At 28.9% G+C, this 26,411-nt stretch overlaps 2 protein-coding genes across 13 annotated transcripts; both read right to left on the bottom strand.

The window, feature by feature from the left end:
- Positions 1–1,727: 1,727 nt before the first annotated feature.
- LOC124500092 (mitochondrial import inner membrane translocase subunit TIM14) lies at positions 1,728–2,993 on the bottom strand. Of its 2 annotated transcripts, XR_006959594.2 has the most exons (5): positions 2,908–2,993; positions 2,801–2,852; positions 2,516–2,734; positions 2,300–2,446; positions 1,729–2,215 (listed from the first exon to the last, which is right to left on the bottom strand). XR_006959594.2 is itself a non-coding variant. In XM_047064129.2 (4 exons), the coding sequence occupies exons 1-4, from the start codon at positions 2,908–2,910 to the stop codon at positions 2,370–2,372; spliced, it is 351 nt and encodes a 116-aa protein (XP_046920085.1). In that variant the 5' UTR covers positions 2,911–2,993; the 3' UTR covers positions 1,728–2,369. The 2 variants fall into 2 exon arrangements, 1 of the variants encoding a protein (XP_046920085.1); XM_047064129.2 differs by having other exon boundaries at positions 1,728–2,446.
- Positions 2,981–25,305, bottom strand: LOC124500090 (uncharacterized). 11 transcript variants are annotated; one of them, XM_075736057.1, is made up of 15 exons: positions 24,904–24,920; positions 24,460–24,775; positions 21,868–23,272; positions 13,787–14,339; positions 12,825–13,295; positions 12,436–12,731; positions 10,194–10,388; positions 7,674–7,757; positions 7,413–7,609; positions 5,709–7,316; positions 5,206–5,526; positions 4,567–5,121; positions 3,879–4,478; positions 3,546–3,808; positions 2,981–3,492 (listed from the first exon to the last, which is right to left on the bottom strand). In XM_075736057.1, exons 4-15 carry the CDS (start codon positions 14,203–14,205, stop codon positions 3,225–3,227), a joined length of 5,277 nt encoding a protein of 1,758 aa, XP_075592172.1. In that variant the 5' UTR covers positions 14,206–14,339; positions 21,868–23,272; positions 24,460–24,775; positions 24,904–24,920; the 3' UTR covers positions 2,981–3,224. The 11 variants fall into 11 exon arrangements, with proteins under 11 accessions (XP_075592172.1, XP_075592175.1, XP_075592173.1 ...); XM_075736060.1 differs by lacking the exon at positions 13,787–14,339 and having other exon boundaries at positions 24,904–25,302; XM_075736058.1 differs by lacking the exons at positions 24,460–24,775; positions 24,904–24,920 and adding an exon at positions 23,716–24,414.
- Positions 25,306–26,411: the final 1,106 nt, after the last annotated feature.

Raw genomic sequence — 26,411 nt, forward strand, 5'->3', positions numbered from 1 at the left:
GTTCAGTATGACGGTAATGGTGATGGTGGTGTGGGCAATAGCAATCGTTCATCATTTTCTTATTCTTTCTATCTGGTTATGTTATACGACAAACGATGGCAATGATGATGATGATAACAGCGCGCAACAAGAATTGAATCTAAAATCCAAAGAAGCGATAGAATCTATCTTTTTTTTATATATTTTTCTTCTACTACTTACTACTACTCATATATACTATCTATGATAGATGAACCAAAACGAATGATGTATTGTTTCCATTCTGTTGGCAATTTATTTTATGATTTGGATGACAGAATTGAGAAATAAATGAATGAATGACTGAATCATGGGTTAAAGTTGAAAGTTGAAATTGTTACAAATAGCAAAAAAAAACAAATGTGATAATTTTTTTTTCAAATTTACTGTAAATGAATTATGATGATTCAATAAGAATTGGTTGTGGATAAATTAATTTAGCATCATTTGGAATTGAAAAATAAGAGGAAGAGCTAATTATTATTATTATTATTATTGTATTATTAGTATATTAGCTAATGTCAAATATAGATGTAGATGGCAAAAAAAAAATATTATTAATTGACACCCTGCTGAATATGGGTCTAATTTGGATCACAAAAGCGTGTGTTAGTGACATCGATTAATATGACATGAACAGAGATTTATAAAAATAAAAATAATATTCAATGAACTAACATAAAATTTGTACATTCGTTTATAATTATCGGCCAGATTTCTTTTTTTACTAATCGATTATCGATTATTTTCATTCATTCTTTTTGATATTGTTATTGGAGAGAAAAAAAATTAATGAGAAAAAATGGCTATAAAGATCGAAATTGTCGAGATAATTATAGAATCCGATATCATTCGATTTGTTCATGTAATTGTGCATGTGTGTGTTTGCGTGTTTCCGTTACATTTTCCGATCATTAGTCATTTGAATTTTTTTTTTCGTTGTTCTGTTGGTCCCCGATTATGAAAACAAAAATGTCGGAAACATTCGTGATTCATCGATATTTTAATCACAAATAATCTATTATTTTTTTTATCGCAGTGATGATGGGCTGATTTATAAATTCTTTTTTTTATAATTTTGATTTCAATAAAGAATCTGTTTGTCGATTATGAACTAACTGCAACTAAAAAGTTGTTCATTATATTCTTTTTCAAAATAAAGAATGAAATTTGTCATCATCATCATCATTATCATCATTATAAACTCGAACAACTAGATTTTTGTTTTGATTTAGTGATTATGATGATGAGAAATTATCTAAATGATAATAATAATGATGATTATCATAATCATCATTATTTCTAGTGTTTTTCAATACTTTATTTATTTTCTTTTTTTATTTGTATGTAACTAGAATCTGGCAATTAGTGATACACACACACACATACACCCACATATAAACATGACATCATAAAATTTACGGGCGTAATCAAAAGAAAAAAATAGTGAGTGCGTGATAATGACCACTTTTCATTCCTGCTAACTTTGTTTTTTTTTTGCTTTTGAAAAAAAGAATAACCCATTCCAAGAATTATTTATTCCACCACCATCATCAGAGAATGGTAAATCATAGTGTGTTTTATTCATTTACCCGGCATTGGCCAAAGTTTTTTTTTGTTACTTTGCTACCCCTAATATTTATAATTATAAAAACTTTTAGTTGATTTTGTTGTTCAACCCATACACCCACAGATTTAACCTGAGATGATTATGATTGGGGGAAGGTTAGAGAAACAAAAAGAAGGCTGAATTTGTTAATCAAGTACAAATGACTTTTTTTTGGTAGAATTTCAAAAAATTAATGTATTCAGTGCACCAATCATAATAATGATTATTATGATCATAATGATCAATATTGTCATTATAATTAGACATTTGAGAAGTAGTAGAAAAATAACAATTTGTTTGAAAATTATAAAATTATACATAATGTCATTTTTTCATCTTCTTTTGTTATGGTTTTTTATGGTTGTCATCATTCATTCAGAAATTCTGCATTATTCCCATGTGATATTGAATAAAATGAAAATGATATGTCAATTAATTAATATGCGAAATTGTGTGTGTGTGTGTGCATCATGTCATGTCCAATGCATATCGGCCACACAATTTATATAATGATGACCGACAGAATTGATGAATATTCTCGTGCCAAATTTACTTTTATTCAAATTTTCATGAAGCTTCATCTGCCATCTATGGATAAAAAAAGTGTTTAGATCATAATTTGATTGATCTATATTGAGAAATCGAAAAATTCATTTTTTTAATTATTTCTACATTATTAACAGAAATCTGTAATATTTTCCAATGAAAAAACATGTTTATGATTTATGACAATCGTAGATGATTATTGTCCTGGACGAGAATTTTTTTCTAGATAATCTTTTGCTTCGTTTATTTTGGCAGCTAAATAAGGTGAACCACCTAATGGATTCATTTAAAAATAAAATATGATAATTTATAATTTCAAATAAATAAATAAATGTCACAAACCTCGATCCGGATGATTCAATAACATGATCCGTTTATGTGATTCACGTAATTTATTCTTACTAGCCGATGGACTAATACCCAATATAAGACCAGCTTCACGGCGCGTCATTTTTGGTTCAAATCCACCTCTATAATATTTACTATTACTAAATGCTGAAGAAGGTATCGATTTGGATAATGTATCACCGATCGTTTTAGATGAACGCATCAATGCTCGACCTTGGGGGAATAATGACATGATGAATAGACATTTGAAAATTTTATATTTTTGTTCTGTTCATATACCTCCATAACCGATGGCGGCCAAAGCCAAACCAGCTAGAATGACACCGGAACTCTGAAAAATGAATGAAAATAATTCATAATTATGATAGGTGTGAAAATGAAATTACCATTTTGTAAATTGTTGAAAATTGATGCAATAATAACGAGAGATGAAGAATCACAACAAAAACACATGACTTTGTTTCGAATATTAGCACCATCTATCTTTTATTTTCGAAAATAAGATTTTCAAAAATCATTTTTTTTTTTTTTTTGATTTTTCATCATTTTCAATTTTAATTTTAGTAAATAAATAAATTTTACATTTACATAAAAAATAATAAAGTAAAAAAGATAAATTTGATGCAAATAAATAATGGAAAAATAAATAAGAGAATCTGAATGTTTCAAAGTGAATTGTGCAGTAAAAATAGCGAGAAAAAAATTATTCTGATACGATCGGTTTCGGTTCCGTACCATCCATTGTTGGAAATTTTTCCTGTACTTGAGTGTCCGAAATTTGACTTGCTTCGATACGTTTTTCCCAGAAAACAGCTCTTTGTTTGATAGCACCAATAGCTCCTTTATTCTTTTTGTTGCCATTATGTTTCCCGTTACACATTTGATTATCCAATGAATTTATACTTGATGATATTGTTGAATCGTTAGATTCTAGTGATCGCAAACTAGAATTGCTATTACGTGAAGAATTTCTATAAAAAAATCCATATTCAAACGGATCATTGAAAAAATTTACTTCCATTACCTTTCTTCATTTGATTGTTGACTATTATTTTCGTCGAAAGTCATTTGTTCAACGAATAAAGTGGTCATAGAAGTCGTAGTGGCACTAGGTTCTTGTTTAATTTGAATTTGAGAACTTGAATTTTTCATCGAAGTTGTTGTTGATGATGATGATGATATTTCATTAGCCAAGCCAATACGATTTTGTTCGGTAAACCGTGGTAAGTTTTTTTGATTTTGTTCGCATATCTCTTTAGGTATAGAACGACCTGTCAAACTGTAAACCTGAAAATCATAATCATTAATATAATATAAAATAATAATTATCATTATTGTGAATGAAATTGCAACATACAGCATAATTTTTAGCATTAAGATTAGACAATCGTTTTTGTTGCTGCTGTTGCTGTGGAATTTGAGATAATGAATTCGATTTAGATATTTGTTGTGATGGTAAAGGCGATGATAAAGATGATGATGGTAAATGCTGAGTTGATGTCGAAAACAGAGAGGTCAAACTTTTGACCATATTCCTGCTTATAGGTGGACTTGTTTTTTCTCCAACAATTCGATTAGATTTAATGTTATTCTGGTGATTTGCAATTGTTTGATGATTAGAATCGTTTGATTTCATAGTTGTTTTTATTGCTGAGGTATTGTTATCACCATCAACAATTTCAACATTATTGGATGGTGAATTAATCCTTGTTGTTGCCATCGAATCACGATTATCGTTGTTAATCTTGATGGAAATTTCACTACATTCCAATTGTTCTGTTGATGTACTTTTACAATTATTATCAACAATTTCAACATTGATTTGACTAACAGCCATTTTTTCACCGTTGATTTTATTGTTTGTCGACGACAGTCCATTGACTTCATTGTGGCCTTCATTTTTGTTCATCGATGTAGCCGAAGATGATCTCGCCGAAGAAGGTCTCCCTCCCAATGACTGATTGATTAATGAATAGTAATGGAAACAATTAGTATTGTTTAGAGGATTAATACATTATATATAAGTTAGCAAATATTTTACATACCGATAAAATTGAAAATGAATATTTTTCTTCTGGTAATTTTTTATTTTTTGGTAGATAATAATTACGTTTATAACGATCTAAATCTCTGGCACTATGGAAAAATTTTCGTTTTTCTTCCGGCACAAACTCTTCTTCATCAACAATAGGTTTCATCACCATTCCATCCAATCGATCATCATTCAATGTGGCATCCGGTGAATATAAAAGCTCGGGAGAAAATGACATCATTTTCTGTCTTGAACGTTTCTCAATATTTTCAGGCGAATATGGATTATTCAATAGATTTACATCGGGATTATTCCATTTACGATGTTCACGTTCAGCTATTGGCATCACAGGTATATTAATTGAATCATTTAATGAATTTGACGAGATGGAAACATTTTCCGATGATAGTTGATCATTGGAATTTTTCGGACTTTCCCTTTGTAATAATTGTATTGTTTCATCATATTCTTCTAACATTTGTCCATCATCTCCATATGTTTTAGAATGGACAATATCTGTCGATATGATTTGTTGAGGTGATTTTGTACTATTTAAATCGGTTGAAACCTAAGAAAACAATAGGAAAATATGTCAAGATTATTGCTCAATGTTTTTTTTATTAATAACAATAATTATGATTATAAATTATACTTTAGAAAGATTCCCGCCACCATTATTAACATTGAGAGTGTTATCATGATCATCGATACGAACAAATTGTACATTTGAACTTGTTGGCAATGTCATTTGTTGATGTTGAATAATCTTCAATAATAATTTATGATCGTTTGAATTTAATGCCTCTCTTTCTTCCCATGTTTGCTGTATCACGTGAGGTGATGATGGCAAAGATGAGCTCGATTGATTGACTTTGCGATGGCTAATATCATTTCTTAATTTAGCTTGATTAAGGAAAGTGGTCATGGGACTTTCTATCCTAGTAACCAGTTGAGAAACTTCATTCATGTTTGTCTGTAAATGATTGATTTTTGTCATCGTAGATTCATCATTGTCGGATAGGATTGAAATGATGGAAAAGGCATAGAAAAGAAAGAGAAAGAACCCGAAAACAACCAATAAGAAAAAAATGAGCAAATGAATTTTTAAACACCGAAATCAAAATTTCTATTGCAAATTTGCAATATTCAACCTACCTTACGAGATTTATGTTGTGGCCGCCTTAATACAGGTCGAGGTGACATTGGATGATTATTATTTACGATAGATGATAATTGCTGATTAAACGGGTTAGGAACAGCAGAAAAATGTTGCCTATCAACGGCCACTTTAAAATCACACCAATCATGACCAACATGATTATAAGCGACCACCGAATAGATACCGGCATGCATCGGATTAGATTTTTTAAGCTCCAATATACATTCATTATCATTAAACACGATTAAACGGTATGCGGAACAATTACTTTCGACATATCGGCGATGTATAAATCGTACACCAAAATATGTTCGAGCTAATCGTCTATTTTCAATCTCTTCGGGTCGTCGAGTCGATTCATCGGCCGATGCAGCAATCAAATGGCCATCCTTATACCAAGCGAAATATAATGGCAACAGTCCTTGGGCTTTACAGCAGAATTGTGCCACAATTCCACTGTGTATGGAAGCATTTCCAGGTTTCATCGTAAAAGTAGGAATATAATCCAAATTTTCTAGCCGTGGATTTGGTATTGAATTACATATTGTTCGTAATTCACTTGGCACAAAATCTGGCACTTTGATTTTAGTCCATCTTAGACTTTGAATGATGGCTTTATTTTTTCGATTTTGTAATGTTGAACATTCGATTGACGATGCTGTTTTCGTTATTGTTGGAAACGATTCTCCTCTACGATTTTCAATATATACCTTATGTGATTTGGCTATGGTATTACTAACATCGATATCCATCGGAGATATCGTACTAATCAAAGAGTTATTCTTTTCAACATTCTTCATTCTATCAATAGTATCTACATTTGGACCATCTCCTTCTTCATCTGAAGAAAATACTATTGAACCAGTTTCGGATAAATGTTCAGATAAATCGGAAACTTGATCAGCTTCCATGTCACCCAACATAGGATTTATTGCTTGACTAGGATTTGGTATCAACATTGGTACGGATTCTGCTAAAGCTAATGCCATATATCCAAAATGAATATCTGAATTCAGATGATATTGATTATAAGATTTATTTTCTTTGTTTTTCTTGAAAAACCAATTATCTTGCCACGAATGTGAATTATCAATCAACTTGATACCAGAATCTTGTGAAAGATTCGATTCAGTTGATGAATATTTTTTCGAATCAATTAAATCGAGACCGGCTTCTGGAAAATAAACCTTTGATTGTTCGAAATTTAATTCAAGACCGAAATCATTTTCAATATTATCGTCATCGTCATCATCATCACCATCACCATAATTATTATGATCATTCAATTCTTCATCATTATTATTATGCATGGCTTGATCAATATCATCATTTGTTAATTGTCGATCACAGTAGCTATGTTGATCATCAAATGAAGATATTGAATGATCATTATCCATTTTATTATTGGCACCACTCATGGCTGAACAATGGCCATCACCACAGTTACTACCACCGCAACCGCTACTAACCGTACGGATACGATTTAAATTTATATGGCTATTATGATGACTATAATGATCAATGAATGATGCACTACTCTTGAAACTATTAAATGATGATGTCGATGCTGTAGTCAAAAAACGACTTTGTCCATCTTCAATGATCTAATTTTGTAAACACAAGAACAAGAAAAACAAACAATAAGAAAATGATAATTTTTAATTGCAAATTCAAATTAATGATTCATTCATTTTACAAACCTGATTAACAATAGATTGTGCCAACAGGTGTTCATATGATTGACAATTATTAATGAAATCTTCCACTTCTGTCAATGTTAATGGCTGTGATGGTAGATGCAATTGTTTAGTAAATCCGAATGATTTTTCACTAATCTTTTGTAAAGCTTCTTTTAATTGATTATAAGCTTGAGTGGGTGTTGTTTCTGGTTCACGGCCTAACAAACAATGTTTCAATCGATTACAATGGTAATATTATCTTACAAAATATTAATCACTCACCACAATCACAATCATATATTGATTGTTGTAATATTGTAAACAAATTGGCCAACAATGGTGTAAAGGTTTTGATCAATTGATTATCTACGAGGAAAAAAAAACAATTGAAAGGATCAGAAAAATCATTAAACAAATATAGAATTTGGAATTTTAAAAAAAAACATGATCACAATTATAATCGATTTAAACTACCGAAAAAAAATCAATATTAACATATACCCTGTTGGTTGTAAGCATTATGTTGAAATAATTGATTTTTTTAAACGTTTGATAATCGACATACAAAAAAACAGTGTTACAATCATATCATAAATAAAATAGGTCATTGAAAAGGTTATCATCATCATCATCATATTTTTTGATAATCTTGTTTTCTATCAAATTCAACAAAAAAAATTGCGATAATAAATACAAAGGATGTAATTTGAAAATTGAGGTATTTCTTTCGGTCGGCAAACAGATATAGGCAGATGGTATTGATTTTGTTGTGAAAGAACAAAAAAATTCTTCAATCCTACAACGAATTACTGACCGATAGTCAAGTGAATAGCCGGACAGGTCTCAAATATTTGTGTGTTTCGTCCGCCTTTATCATTTTTTCTTTCTTTACTCCAGGATGATTGTTCATTTTCACACTACGGTTTTAAACACACATACACACACACATATATATATAAATCTTGTTTTATAGCTAAATATTAAATGCCTGTCAAAAATAACGCGAAATAAGAAAGAAAAAATTCTTGGCCCCAATTTCAATCATATAAATGGAAATTGCCTTAGGTCGTCAATATTGTTTTTTTTCTTCTTCTGTTAATAATAATGAACGGAATTTTCAACACCACTAACATATACACATATCCAAACACAAACACACAAATATACAAACATCTTATCACATCATAAAAAAAGAGGATTTAATGAAAAAAAAATTTATTCGGTAAATATAAGCCAACCGGCCGACAAAAACAAAAACAGTTAAAATTTTAGATCAAAGATTATATTATCATTGGATTTTATGATGAAACAATTCAAACGATGACCATGTCATTATCTAATCATTGTTTGTGATTGAAAGATTCGATTTGATGGTTAAAAATCATCATCATCATAAAAAAAAATAAAATAATGCTAGTACGAAAAGCGTTGGCGTATAGTGATGAGTATGATTTGAAAATGGATGAATCAATGAATGGTTTGTTTTTTTTCTGGATAGAATGAAATATACATTTCAATCAGATCGTTCAATTTACTCATCAAGATTTTTTTTTTGAAAAAAATGTTCATTTCGAATCGAAGCTAATTGTATTGATCATATTAAACAATAATTGTTAGATTGTGTGACTATAAAACACGGAAAGAATCCACAAATTGCTGTGTATATGATTAATCTAACTAGTGGTTGTTCTATCTTTAAAGAAAGGAATGAATGAAAAAATGAAATTGAAATGAAAAAAAAAATTTTTTCTTTCCTGAAACCATAACAAAATAGGAAAAAAAATCAAGATTGATCCAGTCGATCAATCAATCAATCAATTGAACAATGCCTACCAGATTTAAATTAGTGAGAAAGAAGAAAAAGAAAAAAACGGCAAAACTAAAATCAATGATGATCATCAATTTAGATCAAAAAATCCAATTTTCAAGAGATTTGTTTGTGATTATTTTATTATATATCTTTCGTTGAACACTCCCTTGTGGAACATTTCTTTTTCATTTTATTTTACTCCAAACATATATTATTATTATATTGTATTGTGTTTATTTCATCATCGTGAATGATTATTATTACCGACTCGGACAGAACAAATAAATTTGTATAATATATCTTGTTGTATGCATAGAATTATCATCATCATCATCACCATAATAATATTAACCATTTTATATATGGTCGAAGAAAAAAAAGAAAACAAATGGCGCCCGTGATCTGAACATTTTTCTGAATATAAGACACACACACACACATTTATAACATGGTATGGAAGTAAATAAAAATTAAAATAAAACAAAATAATCAGCAGCGTGAAATCAGAATTGACAGGCAGACTGAAGTATCTGAAGAAGGGGAGGAAAATAATAATAATAATAAAAAAATAATAATGATGAAGAAGAAGGCGGGGGAGGTGATGCATATGATTTTGTTTGATGATGACCTGTATGTATGACACCAAAAAACAAAAATATAAAAAAAAGAAAATAAAATAAAATCCGGCTTGCACATCCCAAGAATAGATGTATATGTTGTATATGTGCAAGTTCTAATTTTTTTTTCTTTGTTTGTATGCGTGTTCATATCAGAGAAAAAAATGATTAATTGATTATGCATACGAGTGAATAAAATAAAAATTATAATAATGATGATGATGATGATTGTCTGTATGTGTTGTGCACGATGAGAATTCAAAATACTGTAAATAAGCAATTGGATCCATTGGATCTCGCAACCGACATTGTTTTTGTTCATAGAAATAGAAATTTGTATAAAGAAACAACAAAAAAAAAATTATTATTACTTACATTGATCATCATCAAAAATATATCCAATATGTGAATAATCAATCGAATCAAAGCCTAATAATTTGGCCAAATTTAATTCCATATCCGAACGTATGGCTAAAAGATTTTCATAACGATTGTTCATGTGTGCATGATCAATATTTTTGTTGCTTCTCATTTGATTATCGACATCCAATGATTCGCCATTCGTTTCCACTTGTAAAAAGATAACAAAAAATAGTTATTTACGTGAAAAAATTTATATTCAATCATTATTATTATATTTATATTTATGCTATATAAAACTGTTGCAGATGGTAACAATGTTGTTGACGATCATCAACAAATAAAAAAGAAATATATCTCAGAACAGAAAAACACCAAAAATTGTAATGATGATGGAAAAAAGTAGATTATCATCATCATCATCATTGATCAAAAAAAATGAACAAACTTGCATTCAAAAAGGAGAGAAAAAATAACGGGACTAAATTACATTTTTGCCGATCTATATATTTCTGCCTCCAATAATCCAATGGATATAATTCACAGATATCAGGTAACAATAAATTGGGACGACAATTATAGCCAGTAACAACAAGTCGGAAGCTAATTTTTTTTCAACGAAACTAATTGTCATTTTTGATCAAAAATGTAGTGAGTAGAGATAAAAAAAAAATTTAAACGGATAAAAAAATTATCAACGTGGAACAAAAAATGACATAAAGATGCTAGATGAATATTTTGATCCATCGATTGCTATATTTCAGAAAATGTAATAAGAAAAAATTAATAGTCTGTAGAACTTATATTTTATTGAATATTAAATTATATGAATCAAATTCAGATTTGGTCTATTTGGTCTAGATATTTTCTTGTTTGTACTGGATTTTTCGTTGTGTCTGTTGATTATCGTCATAATCATCAGCATCCATATTATGTAAATGTGGATGTCAAATTTGATATTCGGAAACATATTGATAGTTTTCAAACAAGTGTAGCGTAGGTTGATACTTATATTATCTGTCGATTATGATTATGATGATGATGACAAGATCGATAACAAGAACAAGTGAATCATTTTGATGGTGGTCGTGTCCATCATCATCATCATCGAATCAAATTGAACAACAAAATTTTTTTTATAACAAATTTCAAGAGGAAAAATAAAATAAAAATCTGAATGCTAGCAATATTATAATGAAAGAAAAATATTCATCAATGAATCAATCTAACAGAAAAAAATATGCATTCATTCAACTCAAAACTCATGCTAGTGCTATTTTATTTTTTTTTTCTCAAGATTTAGATTTGGCCTAATAAATAATAACAATTTCTATCTCACACAATAGATTGGACTAGATGATGAACCATGATTGCCAATGATTCGGAGTGAACCGGATATTTTGAAGAGATTTCTTTTTTCTTTCTCCCATTATTTAATAAATAAATTCCTATATTCAATAGATGAGATCGAATGATTTTCATTGATGATAAGGAGGATCAATTCCAAAATCAAAAATAAAGAATTTTTTTTCCAAAATCTAAAATCTATAAGTCTTGTTTATGACCATCATCATCATAATCATAGTCAATATTTTTTTTTCTGGAATAGTTTAGCGAAAAAATGGCAAGTACATTCACCTTGAAAGATGAAGAGAGCAGCAAAGATACATACATAAAGTTTAAGATGATAAAGGTACAAGAACATACAGGTATGCCTTTGACATGAATGGCAATGGTGGTCGGATAGAAAAGTAGATGAATGAATGAAATGTAATCGAAAAAAAACGGGAATCAAGCGCATCCACACCATTATAATCAACATCATTGCCATCATTTTTGAAAACAGCTTTTTTTCTGACCAGGAAAATCTTCAAAACATCAACACAAACACACACACACACACAACCGGCAAAAATCCAGTTTTTTTCAGTTTTTCTTGTTCAAATATATGTATGAAAAATAATATATTGAAAAAAATTTATATTCACCATATCAGAAGCAAAAAAAAAATCTATATAAAACAACAACTACAACAACTTGAGCCTCCAAAAATATGGATACTAAACATTCTCATCTACAATTTCATTTGTATTTTTTTTCACTCATTTTCCATCTCTATAAACGTTTTGAAGAAATGTTCATCAAATTCTTATGTAAGCATCCATTATATGGAATGATGATAAAGATGATGATCATTATCATTAAAATAATAATTTGGATCGAAATGTTAGATGAGAAAAAATCTAAAAAAATTTACCCATTATATTATCGATTCCATTCGATGATGATAATGAATCATTTTTGTTACCATTGCTGTTATTATTATTGTTGTTGTTGTTGTTATTCGTAATTTCATTCTTGACAATTTGTTCAACATCACAATCATCATTATGATTATTATTATTATTATGACCATTTTTCTTATTGATCAATTGTCGATTTGAATCATATCTTAATTTTGCATTCATAAAATGTAACAATTCGCGTTCAGATTGTTGTTTAACGATACGTTTACAAAGCCATGATTGACATTGGAAATTGTTTGATATTGTCCTATATTTTTTTTTCGTTTGTTATGGAGATAGAAAGAAAAAGAGAACAAATTTGAATTGAAAATAATTATTGTATTGAATATTGTAAACATACCGTTGTTGATGACAAATGATGCAGATCCATGCATCGAAATCATATAATGAACATTTGAAACAAACATTCAATGAACATTGTTTACAAACAAGACGCTTATGTCTAGATAAATCGAATCGAGAATTACAAAGAAGACATGATTCTTCTTGATCATCATCATCATTATTATCATCATCATCATCTAGCATGGATGTTGTCGATTGCATCATCATTATCATTGTCGAATTGATCGAATGATCTGGTTCATCGATTCCATTTATATTGCCAATACATTCCGATAGGCGATTATTGTGTTCACCCAAATCAACATTATCATTACAATCATCATCAACAATAATATTATCATGATGATTATGATGACCATTGGTCAATGAACCATTTATTGTTGCCATTGTTGATGTCGATAGATTTTTATATTTGATCAATTTCGTTGTTGTTGATTTTGTTGTGGACATTTCAGTAGCCGAAATACTATTGGTGAAAAAAAAAGAAAAAATGACAAAAGTTATCTTATTTTTTGTTCAAAAAATATTCATTTCTTAAATATTGGTTTCTTTTATCATCAATACACACACACACACACACAGATAATCACACGGGCAATATAGTCAAGCCGAGGCTCACGATTATTCAAAGAAAAAAGCGATCGTTTGAATCAAATAACCGTAAAAAATAGGAAAGCGAATAAGAGAAAAAACCATTCAACTCATTATTTGCATTGATTAATGGTGATTAACATTAACATTAAAACATCGGTATTGATTTTCGAATTTTGGTTTTTAGCTTTAACCTATCGAACGATCAATAAATATACACACGAACCAACATCACGAATTTTGAATCAAATCTGGAATACAGTGTATGGTTGTTATTGATGATGACGGGAAACGATTGCTAAATTAGATTCAAACAACAACAACAAAGAGAAAAACAGTGCAAATGCAATCGTGTTTGAAACAAACCTTGTTGTTGTTGTTCCATTGGGTATTCGAACATGTTTTTCATCACCAATACTAATCTCGGTTAGTAATTGTTGTTGTTGTTGTTGTGAAACATTGGTATTCAAATTGAAATTACAACATTTTGAACAATTACAATAACGATGATGATGATGATGACGATGATGTTCATTGGACACGGATTGAAAAACTGGAAGTTCAGGTTCAAAAATTTTCTTTAAATCATCATAGATGATGGATTTGTTCGTGATCCATTCATAATCATGATGATGATCAGCATCATTTTCTTCAATAATGTTAAAATTCTCAATATTATCTTCATCATCATCATCTTGCTTTGAACATGTCTGTCGCTGATGTTGTCGAAATTTACCGTACCAGAAACGTATCGTTTCGATCATCAAAACAGTTATCGATAACATTGAATAAATGAATAGATGAAGAATATGTTTATAGCATATTCATTGAATTGAATTTGAAAAAAAAGATAAAAAAATTTCGTATCAAAACAACTTCAAATATCATTTAAACGTTTTTTTTCGTTGTTACTTTTAATCTATGATGAATTAAAATAGAAAAGAAATTTGATGATGATAAAATCGGAAATTAGAAAAAGACTTTATCATCATTATTATTATCATCGCCCATCATCTTCATCATCACCATTTTATTATCGTTGTCCAACATCCATAAGAAATGTAGAACAATAAAAAACCACCATTTGCAATAGATGATGATTGGAGACATAGGCACACACATACACACACATTTAGATTAAAAAGAATATGAATAAATAAAATGAAAAAAAGTGAAGATAAAAAAAACGGTAGAATTAAGGTAAATGATGATAATGGCACGGCTTGCAATGAGAACAAAAAAAACCAAACAGGTAAAACCTCGTCCATTCATTTTTTTTTCTTTTAATCTCATTATAACATTAAAATAAAAGAAATGAAAGGGAGAAAAAAAATAGATCACATTCAAACCTTTGTCTTTGGTGATGGTGTTGTGGATTATGATGATGATGATGATGTTGTTGTTGTTGACTGTGATGGTGATGATACGATTTTCGATTAAATAAAGATCTTGGCGGTAATGCCAATTTGGAATAAATCATAAGATATGATTTTGGCAGCTGAAACCAATGGTTCCAGGCATATTTTCGAAATATTTTTTCTTTTTTGTTTTCACCATCATCATCATCATCGTTATAATCATCGTTTTGTGAAAATTTAGCAATAAAAAATAATGATATTAATACGATTATAATCCAGATGAACATTTGAATTTTTTTTTTGTTAAATAAAACAGATTCAACAGGTGATAACAACAGCAAAATCACTAGTAGAACAGGTAAATTTTAATGTTTTTGTTGTTTTTTTTTAAAAAAAAGCTCATTGAAAAACACTGGAAATTTTCCTTAAAATCATCATCATCCATCCATCCATCATCATCATCATTTGGATGTCTTAAGTGAAATGTATGGAGATAAAAAAAATATGGATACACACAACACACACCGAAAAAAAACAGTTGAAAACATACAAATCGATAGTCGTTGAAAGGTAATGACAACGACAATCATCAACCAAGGACATATATACACATATACACCGAGAAAAATGGTTTTTTTTTACTGGAAAACGTGGATTTGGTTTGTTTCGATCGATGAGCATTATAAACTTAGCGTACAATTCATCAATCAATCAATAAATGAATTTCATTTCATTTTATTTTTTTAATAATCACAACTTATATCGTCATTATTGTGGTGGTTGTCAATGTTTCATTGATCAATTAAGCTGATGTGTATGGTAGTAATAATATCATTTAAAGACAATCCACAATGATTATAATGATGATGATGATAATAATAATTTAGATTATTGGATGCTCAATACAACAAGTACGATCGATTTGATTTTTGTAAAGCAAATGGTACCTGTATCAAAAGAAAAAACATTGAGTAACCATATTCAATAAAAAAATTTAATAAAAGATGATCATTGCACAAAAGACCAAATATTTGTGACAAAAAAAATTAGCAAAATGAATCCAAATGAGAGTATTGGACATGTTTACCTGTATTTTGTTTTCATTTCATTTCATTTATCGATTTTATTTTATTTTTTCGTTCATCACATTCAACAACAAACAAACAAATGAATGGAGAGAAACACACAAAAAAAATTTGTTTGTAAAAAGAGGAAAATAAAATAAATTTATTTATTTTTCATACGTAAAAATCGTCATCCAGTCGTACTCACATGTATTTGTTAATTAAGTAAGTCTCGTATATTTTTTTTCTCACACATTTTAAGCAGCAAAATGATCATTTAAGGAAAAATCATTTTTTTGTACCTTTTTGTACACATACATATGTTGATTATTTCACAAGTATATTCAATGATCTCTCACCTGAAGTTGTTTTTTTCTACACATACGTACACACACACACACACACACACATTCAGTTCCTAGGATTCAATGAAAAGTAAAAACAAAACGAAAAAATAAATAATTCAATTCGGGTCCCAAAAGAAAATTAACAACATGATTTTTTCCATTTGATTTCGTTTATGGTTTCGGCATATATATTATGGGATTTAAAACTAATCAAAACACCAATGTTTCGATGAGAAAATGAAAATTCAGATTTATTTTTGTCTTATCCATGGGTTTTAATCTTTCCAAACACACATACACATGGCATAAATTATATGGGCACCAATACCACATTGGCCAGAACTGATTTAAGTGGTCAGTATGTGGTAATCATTTTCACCTAAAAATGTGAAACAAATCAAATGAGTGGAAATTTGATCATTTTTTTTGCTGTTGCTCAAAAATTTGAGTGGCAAACATTTTCTATACGCTTACTCTGTGTCACCACCATCATCATTATCAATTTTGGATCAATTTTAATTGAATTGTAGAAAAACAATTATTAATTGTAGCGTGAGAGATTTGTAATTTGATTCATTAGAAAATCATCCACACGACATACATGCATACATTAGTTATGTAATGTCCTATCATCATCATTATTCAAGAAAAGAAACAAAAAAAAAATTTACATCGAATTTAACCATCAAGTTCATTCATTTTATTTCATTGAAAATTTGATGAGCGTAAAGAAAATGAAAAATTTATCAAATTTCAAATCAAATATGCATATGAAAAAAATGATTATTAGTGAAATTGAAAATTGGGCCACTGATGATGATGATGATGATGATGATGATTGTGACATGAGATGATGAAGTCCATTCAATCTATATCACCAGAGAATAATATTTTCAAATAATAATAATTACAATGCTCATGATGATGGCGATTCTCATTACATTTTTCACACACACACATTCACATATTTCGTAGCATCATTTGTTTTATGAATAAATATTTTTCTTAAATTGTAATATAATATGTGAAATGAAAAAATTTGCGAATCTAATCGTATGATATTTGTTGTTGTATATAATCATTTTCTGTTGTTGTATTTTTTTTTCATTCACCACGCACATTAACAATCATCATGCGGATATCGAATGATGAAAAAATAATTTTGATGCAAAACCACCAAGTTGGGTGACGTAATTTTCTTTTTCTATATATATAAGAATGTTTTCGTTTTAGTTGATTTTGTTTTTTTGGCATGAAAAAATTCAACCTCAATTTAATTGAATTTTTTTTTCGTACTTGTTGTTGTTGTTGTAATAACGGAAATCAGGTGATTTTTTTGCATACAATAATTTGATTTGGTCAAAATTTTCACTCGATATTGATTGTAAAGGAAAAAATTTTTAAACATCATCAAGTGAAGTGTATGTGTGAAAAAAAAATTGTATGCTAACCAGTTGAACAACAAGTTAGAAAAAAAACAATCGTAATGAAGCGTACGTTCACTATGTTTGTGTGTGGTTCCAGTCATCCATCCAAGCTCTAGTCAATCCACAATCAATTCTGATCATTTTTTTCAAAAGAAAAAAGTTGAAAAAATCCGATTCAGAAAAAGAAATGCGAAAACATTTATTTTTGCAATATATATATCGTTTGTGTTATCGATCACAATGACATTTTCTTATACATTCATTTTGCAGAAATGATCAATCAAGCGACAAACAAAAAAAAAGAAAAAAAAATTTAGCTTCAAGTGACACCCAATATTTTTCATTTATCTATTGCCTGTTGCATGCATGCATGTGTGTGTGTGTGCATATCATAAATATCTCTTTGCATGATTGTTATTGTTACAGATGATGGTTCGATCTGTCCGGATATCATTGCGAAAAATAAAACCGAAAATAATTCTTGATACCGAAATCGGAACCAAAAAAAAAAATCGAATTTATATAAGAATAAAAAAAAATGGAGAGGAATGGGCAGGTAACAGAAAACAATTGGCTCCATAAATTATTGAAAATCAATGAGGTGTCAATGTCGATGTGAATGGTTTTAAATTTTCTCTCACCATTCCAATCCATTCATGATTGTCACACATTATGTATGTATATGTTTGGCCACTTGAAAATCAATGAACCTTGAAATGGAAATCAGGTGATTGCATAATTTTTTGTTATTGGCTTCACCTATTTTTGTTACATACAATAATTTGATTTGGTCAAAATTTTCACTCGATATTGATTGTAAAGGAAAAAATTTTTTAAACATCATCAAGTGAAGTGTATGTGTGAAAAAAAAATTTGTATGCTAACCAGTTGATTTTTTTTAAATAATGTGAAGCAAACAACAAGTTAGAGTAAAAAAACAATCGTAATGAAGCGTACGTTCACTATGTTTGTGTGTGGTTCCAGTCATCCATCCAAGCTCTAGTCCAATCCACAATCAATTCTGATCATTTTTTTTTCAAAAGCAAATTGAACTTCCTTTGGGTTGAATTTTCTGTTCTTCCGCAAAGTGCCTACAATATGAGTCTTTTGTTGCAGAGTGATTCAGCCAAATTTACACTTGTATAAAAATTATCAATTCAGAAAAAGAAATGCGAAAACATTTATTTTTGCAATATATATATCGTTTGTGTTATCGATCACAATGACATTTTCTTATACATTCATTTTGCAGAAATGATCAATCAAGCGACGAAAAACGGATGAAAAAAAAGTGGCCCAAAAAAAGAATTTAGCTTGACATTTCCCATGACGATACACACCCAATATTTTTCATTTATCTATTGTCCTGTTGCATGCATTCGTCCATTTGTGTGTGTGTGCATATCATAAATATCTCTTTGCATGATTGTTATTGTTACAGATGATGGTTCGATCTGTCCGGATATCATTCCGAAAAATAAAACCGTTCTTTTACTTTTACCACTTCTTAAATACAATAATTCTTGATACCGAAATCGGAACCAAAAAATTATCCTTCTATTTGAGAATGCGCATAAATATATAATTTGAATGAATGAATCCAAAAGCCTGAATAACTGTCTGATTAAGATGAAAAAATTTTGAATTTTGCAAATCAAGAGTATAATCAGACAATAATAATCAAAATAAAAAAACAAAACAAAAGAAAACAATTGACATGAATATAAAAAAAACTTTATTTTACATGTAATTATTAATGGCATTATAATAAAAGAAAAAAGATCAATTTTTGCGATATTGGTCAAATTTTTGATTTTAAAACCAATCATATTTTCAGTAAACATTCTTTGAGAAATAAATCTCTAATTTCCAAATATAAGGTGATCTGAGTTCTCCATCCATGTCGTCGATTTGATAACTAGTGTTTATCTGTACATAATCGTCGAAGATCAACACAAATCACCAGAACAATTTATCTTTTACATTTAGATTATCGCATACTTTATCGTTTGGCAAATTAATATTCTATAAATTCATTTTAAAGACCATTCCATGATAGTCAACAACTGACTTATGATATGTCTGTATTTGTGATACTTTTCTGATCCAGAGACCAGTTGATATTAATCAAGCCACAAAGTATGAAAATCAGTTATGAACCTTGAAATGACATTCCAATGGGTTAAATATACAACATACACACACACAAACAAAAAAAAATTTAGATCACCTTCATAATAAACACGTTTTAGGTCGAAAAAAAATGGAATAGAAACCCAAAATTTCTGGACAGTCGAATCAGTTGAAAAAAACGAAAATTATTCAATTTAATTTAATGTAAATGGTAATTTGGAAACATTTTTTTTTTTTGACAAAGAATTGTCTATATCGCCATAAACAATGAAAAAAAGTCTGAAATTTGTTAATGCGGATCAATTGTGTTGCATGCATTAAATATGAATATTAGAAAAAAAATTCCAACAATTTTTTTTGGTCAAATAACAATGATGTGGATGAAATTAACCCGTTATTAAGCTTTTCAACAACAACAACAACAACAATAACAACAAACAGTCATGTTCGGACATAAGATGAATAACAACAACAACAACAATATAACAATGTTTTCATGTTCAATTTAAATGTTTTTTTTTTGGCCACACGGTTTTTATTGTGTTGTCAGGCCATTTACAATCAATCATCAAAACATTATGTGATCGGTCATATTTCATAAAAATATGAAAAAAAATTTGCTCATTTCATTTTCAATTTCATATGATGATGATAATGGATGATTGAATGAATTGTCATAATAATTTTTTTTTTTTTTTTTAACATTGTTTCCAAATGTTTTTATCCGCACAATTATATTAATATACACACGGTATGCATGATGATTGTTGGATGTGAATTTATGAAATTTCTTATTTTTCAACTTTTTTTTCTAGGATTGTTTGTTGAAATTAAAAATGATGATGATGATTATGTGGCCAATCAGCAAATCTTTTCAACAACAAACATACAATAATTCACCCACACACATTTACACAGAACATTGAAGATATCGAAAGTAAAATCATCAATTTTGAATGGAAAACAATATATAAAAAAAATTACCAGATTCGATGACAAGAAAATTATGGTCACGATTCAACCGATGATGATGATGATGATGATCAATCCAGATTTAACCGAGAAGGAAAAATACAAAAACAAATTATAATTACATCGATAACAATAATAGTGATCTTGATTTTGATTGATTTTTTTTGTGAAAGGGAAAAAGAAGGAAAATTTACTTCAAAAAAAAAATCAATCAACTCAATTCAATTTGAATGGAAATTGGAAGAAAAAAATTATACAAAAAAAAATTGAATCAATCGTTCATTGGCTTCCGTGTAACCAATACCCATAAATACATACAGACACACACACACAGTTGTATGATTTGACAGGAAAATCAAGATGAAAAAAACCGAAACCTATCAACTGCAACAGAATAGAAAATTTACAATGTAAAAGGTCCATATATCCTAATCATTATTGTCATCATCATCATCATCATCATCATATATCATATTTCTAACATACAATCCGACATTTGATATAAAGACAAATGTTATTATTGTTATCATCATTATCATCGAAATTGACATTACCATTATCAAACATGTATACCACACTAACACCAATTATCGGTAATTATTCTCTGTTATTGTTGTTGGTGCTTAGCAAAAAAAAAAAAATCAAATGTTATAAACACATGTCGTCATACACATACACATTTCGATTTCTTTCTCACTCATGGATGGATGGATGGATGGATAGATGAATGAATTAAATGTAAAAATAACCGTAATAATGATCATAATCATAATAATCCAAATGGATGGATTATTTTGATCACGATAAAGCTTATTATATTCAGGTTATTTTCCAACATTATCTATTTTATATATTATCTCTATTGTTTTTTGGTGGTTGATCAACCGACCAACCACCTGTCAAAGAAAACAAAAAAAAAATGAAAATATTTTAGAAACCAAAAGGAATTGCACTTATTATCGACAATATGGCAAAGTGTCTGTAATCTAAATGATCGGATAATATCCGGAACAATATATTTGATAAAAAAAAGTTGGAAATAATGAAAGAAACAATAAACAAATTAATTATCTGATGATCTGATCTTTTGGGATGAAAAAAACCATGTAAAATGTCGATTCATAAAGATACTCAAATTATGTTTACCCTTCGAAATGATGATGGTGAATAGAAGGATTATGTTGTTGTTGTTGATGATGATTATTATTATGATGATCAGTTGAAAGATCTTTTGTGGTCATTGTTCGTTGAATCATCATCATCTACTAAAACATCCATTCAAATCGAATAGATATAGTATGTGCGCAAATAGTGTCAGTAGCCTGGTGATGATGATGATGATGATACGGGTAGTAAAATTTTTGCACTATAAAAATGATGATGATGATGGTTATAAATGAAGAATTTGACGATTATTATTTATAAATAATGGATATATGATTGTCGTTTTTTTTGTGTAAATCATTATTGAACAGAATAAAAATAATGGCAACAGGTTATCATCATGGTGGTCACCATTGTCATTTGTGATTCAAAATTATCATCATCATCAGCATTATCATAATCATCGTTTAGATTATAATTGACCATGATAATGACGTTGACAATAGATGATGAAAATGATGGATCGTTGAATATATTCAAATCATTTTGCGGGTTTAAAAAAAAAATTTCATCACAAAAACAACAAATTCATTTCATTTTTTTTTTGCAACAAATAAAGGAAAAAAACCAAAACAATTGAATATATTCGAGCGAAGAAATGTAGAAAAACTAGAAAAAACGCACTCGTCATCCATATAATGTTGGCAGACGATGATAATAATTGTGATCTTGATCACACACATACACATAGTACAAAACAGATCAAGGACACAAAACAAATTTACAAAACATCATCCACGACAGATTGTACTATTATGAATGAGAACAACAAACAAATGGAAACAAAAACATTCGTTGAAAAGACATTTGTCACTTGTTGTTGTTGGAACACACTTGTTGGAAAACAAAACAAAAAACAGTCAAATTTGATTCAAAAAAACTGATGTTACAATACATATGAAAATGATAATCATGGATCATATATATTCGAATGATCCTTAATTTTCCTCGTATCAAATTCGATAAATAAATACAATTTGAACATATGACATAGAATGAAATTGATTGTTTCAGATTAATGATAATGCTGCTGCTAGGCTATCACAAAATCAATCATCAATAAAATTGAGGATGTAATTTTCTGATTTTGATATAATCCATGTGATGATGATGATATATTTCGGCGATTAATCGTTGACAGTGACAACATCAACCAAAATGATTTGATTTATCCGATTCCAAAATAAAATCAAATTTGAAATCCTTGTACAAAAAAAACAGACGAAATCATTTTCTCTTTTTTTTCAAAAAAAAAATCAAGCATCGTCATTCAATTTTTGTGTTGTCGATTCATGTGATTGAATTTGATTCGATTTGATTTGATTTGATTCATTCATATAATATATACATTCTAGTCGTACGACGACGAATGACATCCAAAAATAACCTAAAAAATAACAACGAAAAAAAAAGAGAAAAAAAAATCTTTTATTATGGTATTTTTCACAATCAAATGTCAAAATAGTATACAAAACATAACAATGAAAAAAAAATGAATCAATGATATATTGCATCAGGATGTATTCAATTTTTCTTCGAAGTGTATGATTTTTTTTTAGTATTTGTTGGACACGCACGAATGTTTTGTTACAAACAATCTCATCATTATTGATTGACAAAAAAAAATCGAATTCAAAAAGAATTAACGAAATTCGACAATAATCAACTAATATATTAAAAAGAGAAAACATAACCACAGCATTAAGATTCGAAACAATGGCAAAGAAAAAGAAAAATTCATAAAGAAATTATCTTTTTGAATGATAATTGCTATAATACAATAGTAATCGGGTTTGTTTTTGTCTCTCACTCACTCACTCACTCACTCACTTTGTCGATCATTATCGTAAACATAATTCACTTTTCAAAGGTGAAAGTATGTTATTCGTTTTGGTTGGAAGATTTCCGTTATATATTTTTTTTTGTCCATAATGATCCATTCAATAATGTTGAGTGTTGTTGTGGTGATGATGGCGGTTTTGAAGATGAATGCCAATGAAATTCGTTTCTACAATTATCATCAATTTTGTCGTTGTTGTTGTTGTCGCTGTCATTATTGATGGTGAACGACTATGACAACGACAACTTTAGTGATGATGATGACTTACAAATAAGTAGTCATTTTTTTTTATTACAAATCAACTTGTTTTGTCGATGACATTTTGCTATTCTCGTTCTTTTTTAGTTGTAGTTGTTGCTATTGTTGTTTAATTTTCTATATAACGACAGGTAATTATATATCTGTCATCATAATGATTTTTTTTTCTCGTTGATTACCAGAATCATGATTTAATGTCCAGAACATTGAATATTTTTCATTAGAGTATTGTAAAAAGAAATCATATGTGATTCGAAACAAAAATCACCTGGATACAACAGACACGCAAACAAAAAAAAAATTTTGTTTTTTTTCATTCACCACAGATGTTATCGTTAATTTTTCTCTTTTCTGTAATCTGTATTATTTGATGCATCGAATCAAACTTTGCGTGCATTCGTTGTATGTGTATTGTACATCTAAATCTTCAAATCAAATACAATGATTCAATAAAAAAAAAATATCTGTACACATACCATATGGTTATCATTTTTTATTATATGACCATTCTTAAAAAAATCAGATACACTAACAATAAGGTTGACAAGAATGAAAATGATAAGATGAATGAACGAATTATAGATGATGATGATGATGATGATAATTGGTTACATTGTGTCCAAATCATAAAAATAGACGTATGATGACAAACTTTCGATAATGGATTGTGATGGGAACATTTTTTTTTATATTTCATTTTTTCCAAAGAAATGAAATCTTTTATCAAAATAATATGAACACATTTGGATAGAACGAAACGAAAACAAAACAAAAAAACAAATGACAAATCTTCTGGATTCAAAAGATGTGATTTTTTTGTGCCGAATAAACGATGATAACGATAATATGTCACATAGTAGAAAACAATGTTTGGTATGTATAAATCTCGAAACAAATCAAATTCCAAACATTTTATTTACCTGTTGCTCTGTTTTTGGTTGGTTAGATATTCTGGCTTCATTTTTGATATTATGATGATAATGGTGGATATTAAAACACAAATATATATTGACCCGACAACACGACGACAGCCGCCACATGTGTGTCTGTGGAATTTTTTCTTCGTTGTCGTAGCTGCCGTGATCGGTTTTTCGGTTTTTTCTGTTGTTGTTGTTGTTGTTGTTGGCAGCCTGTTACTATCCACTTGTATGTTGTATTTGTGTGCAGCCTCTTAAACAACAAAACAAAATCTACAATTTTCCACAATAAACACACAATGCCTGAAAAAATTTGCCCCTATGATGTTCAAAAAAAATTGTAGTGGTACAATTTTTTTTTTATTTTAACGATGACGACCGCCACCATCACCATGACAAACATCATACACACAGGTGAATATCCACAGTTTTCAAAATGAACAGGTAAGTTATCGAATGGATGAATGAATGAATGAAAACGTTAAACTGAATGATGATGAATTTCGAAGTCAGACCATATTTCGTTACATGTGTTTGTGTGTGTGTGTACGAAATAAATAAATTCCCTTTATTATTATTTATATGGGTGGAGTTTTTTAGCAAGTTTTTTCTTTTCTTTCTTGAATAAAATACTGCCACTACTTGTTATTGTTGATCAAGAGGGGCATACCATGATGACCCGAGAAAACAAAAAATAAAAAAAAAATAGTAAAAACGAGAAAAAACATTCGGTTGCCCGAATAATAATAATAATAATAATAACAACGGAACACAAGGTAATGATGATCAAGAGAAAAAAATGAAAAATGTCGACAAACAAGTCTGGAAAGTCTCTCTCTATACATACAACATTACAAACACATAAACGTGAATTTTCAACACGAAAATTGAGATTTGAGAATAAATAACATAAGAAAAAGAAAAAAAAATTGTGTGTGTGTGTGTTGAACTTTGAATTATATACAACCGGGAACGATAAAAATGATGATGGTGAATTTACCATCCACATTCTCAGAATATACATTAGTACAACATGTATTTGTGTTTTTGTGTGTGTGTGTGTGTAATATGTATTGTAAGTTTTATTCAAACCTAAAATGATTCCTATTTTGATGTGTAAATGTTATTATTTCCATTATCATTATATCATTGCATAATAATAATCATTCATTGTTGTTGTTGTCATTGAATTTGTCATCATTCCGATCATATCACTATGACTGAGTTAGCTATGGTGGCAGTGGTGGTCAGTTTTCTGAGCTCAGCTTGAAAATTGCCCATTTTAAAATGCCTATCTTTTTTTTGTTTTGTTTTTTGTTTTATACCTTTGAAATAATAATCACCATAAAAATGGTTGACGAAATGATTACACTTTTTTGACATCTGCATACCAAATACAAGACGTCATATATGACAACAAACGAAAAAAAAAGAAAAGAAAATGGTCATATTAAATGATGATTTTATTTTAATCCCACATAATAAGCTGTGTATAGTTCTTCGATTGGGAT

Source organism: Dermatophagoides farinae, chromosome 2 (genome assembly GCF_024713945.1).
Source record: "Dermatophagoides farinae isolate YC_2012a chromosome 2, ASM2471394v1, whole genome shotgun sequence".
Taxonomy (NCBI): domain Eukaryota; kingdom Metazoa; phylum Arthropoda; class Arachnida; order Sarcoptiformes; family Pyroglyphidae; genus Dermatophagoides; species Dermatophagoides farinae.

Coding starts and splice junctions, on each gene's coding strand:
- LOC124500092 (XM_047064129.2), bottom strand. Junction 2,735..2,800: donor GGCCGCCATCGGTTATGGAG/GTATATGAACAG, acceptor TATTCCCCCAAG/GTCGAGCATTGATGCGTTCA. Junction 2,447..2,515: donor ATTGAATCATCCGGATCGAG/GTTTGTGACATT, acceptor TGAATCCATTAG/GTGGTTCACCTTATTTAGCT.
- LOC124500090 (XM_075736057.1), bottom strand. CDS start 14,205: ATGTTATCGATAACTGTTTTGATGATCGAAACGATACGTTTCTGGTAC. Junction 10,389..12,435: donor TGGAATCGATAATATAATGG/GTAAATTTTTTT, acceptor TCTTTTTACAAG/TGGAAACGAATGGCGAATCA. Junction 7,610..7,673: donor AATATATGATTGTGATTGTG/GTGAGTGATTAA, acceptor ATTGTTTGTTAG/GCCGTGAACCAGAAACAACA.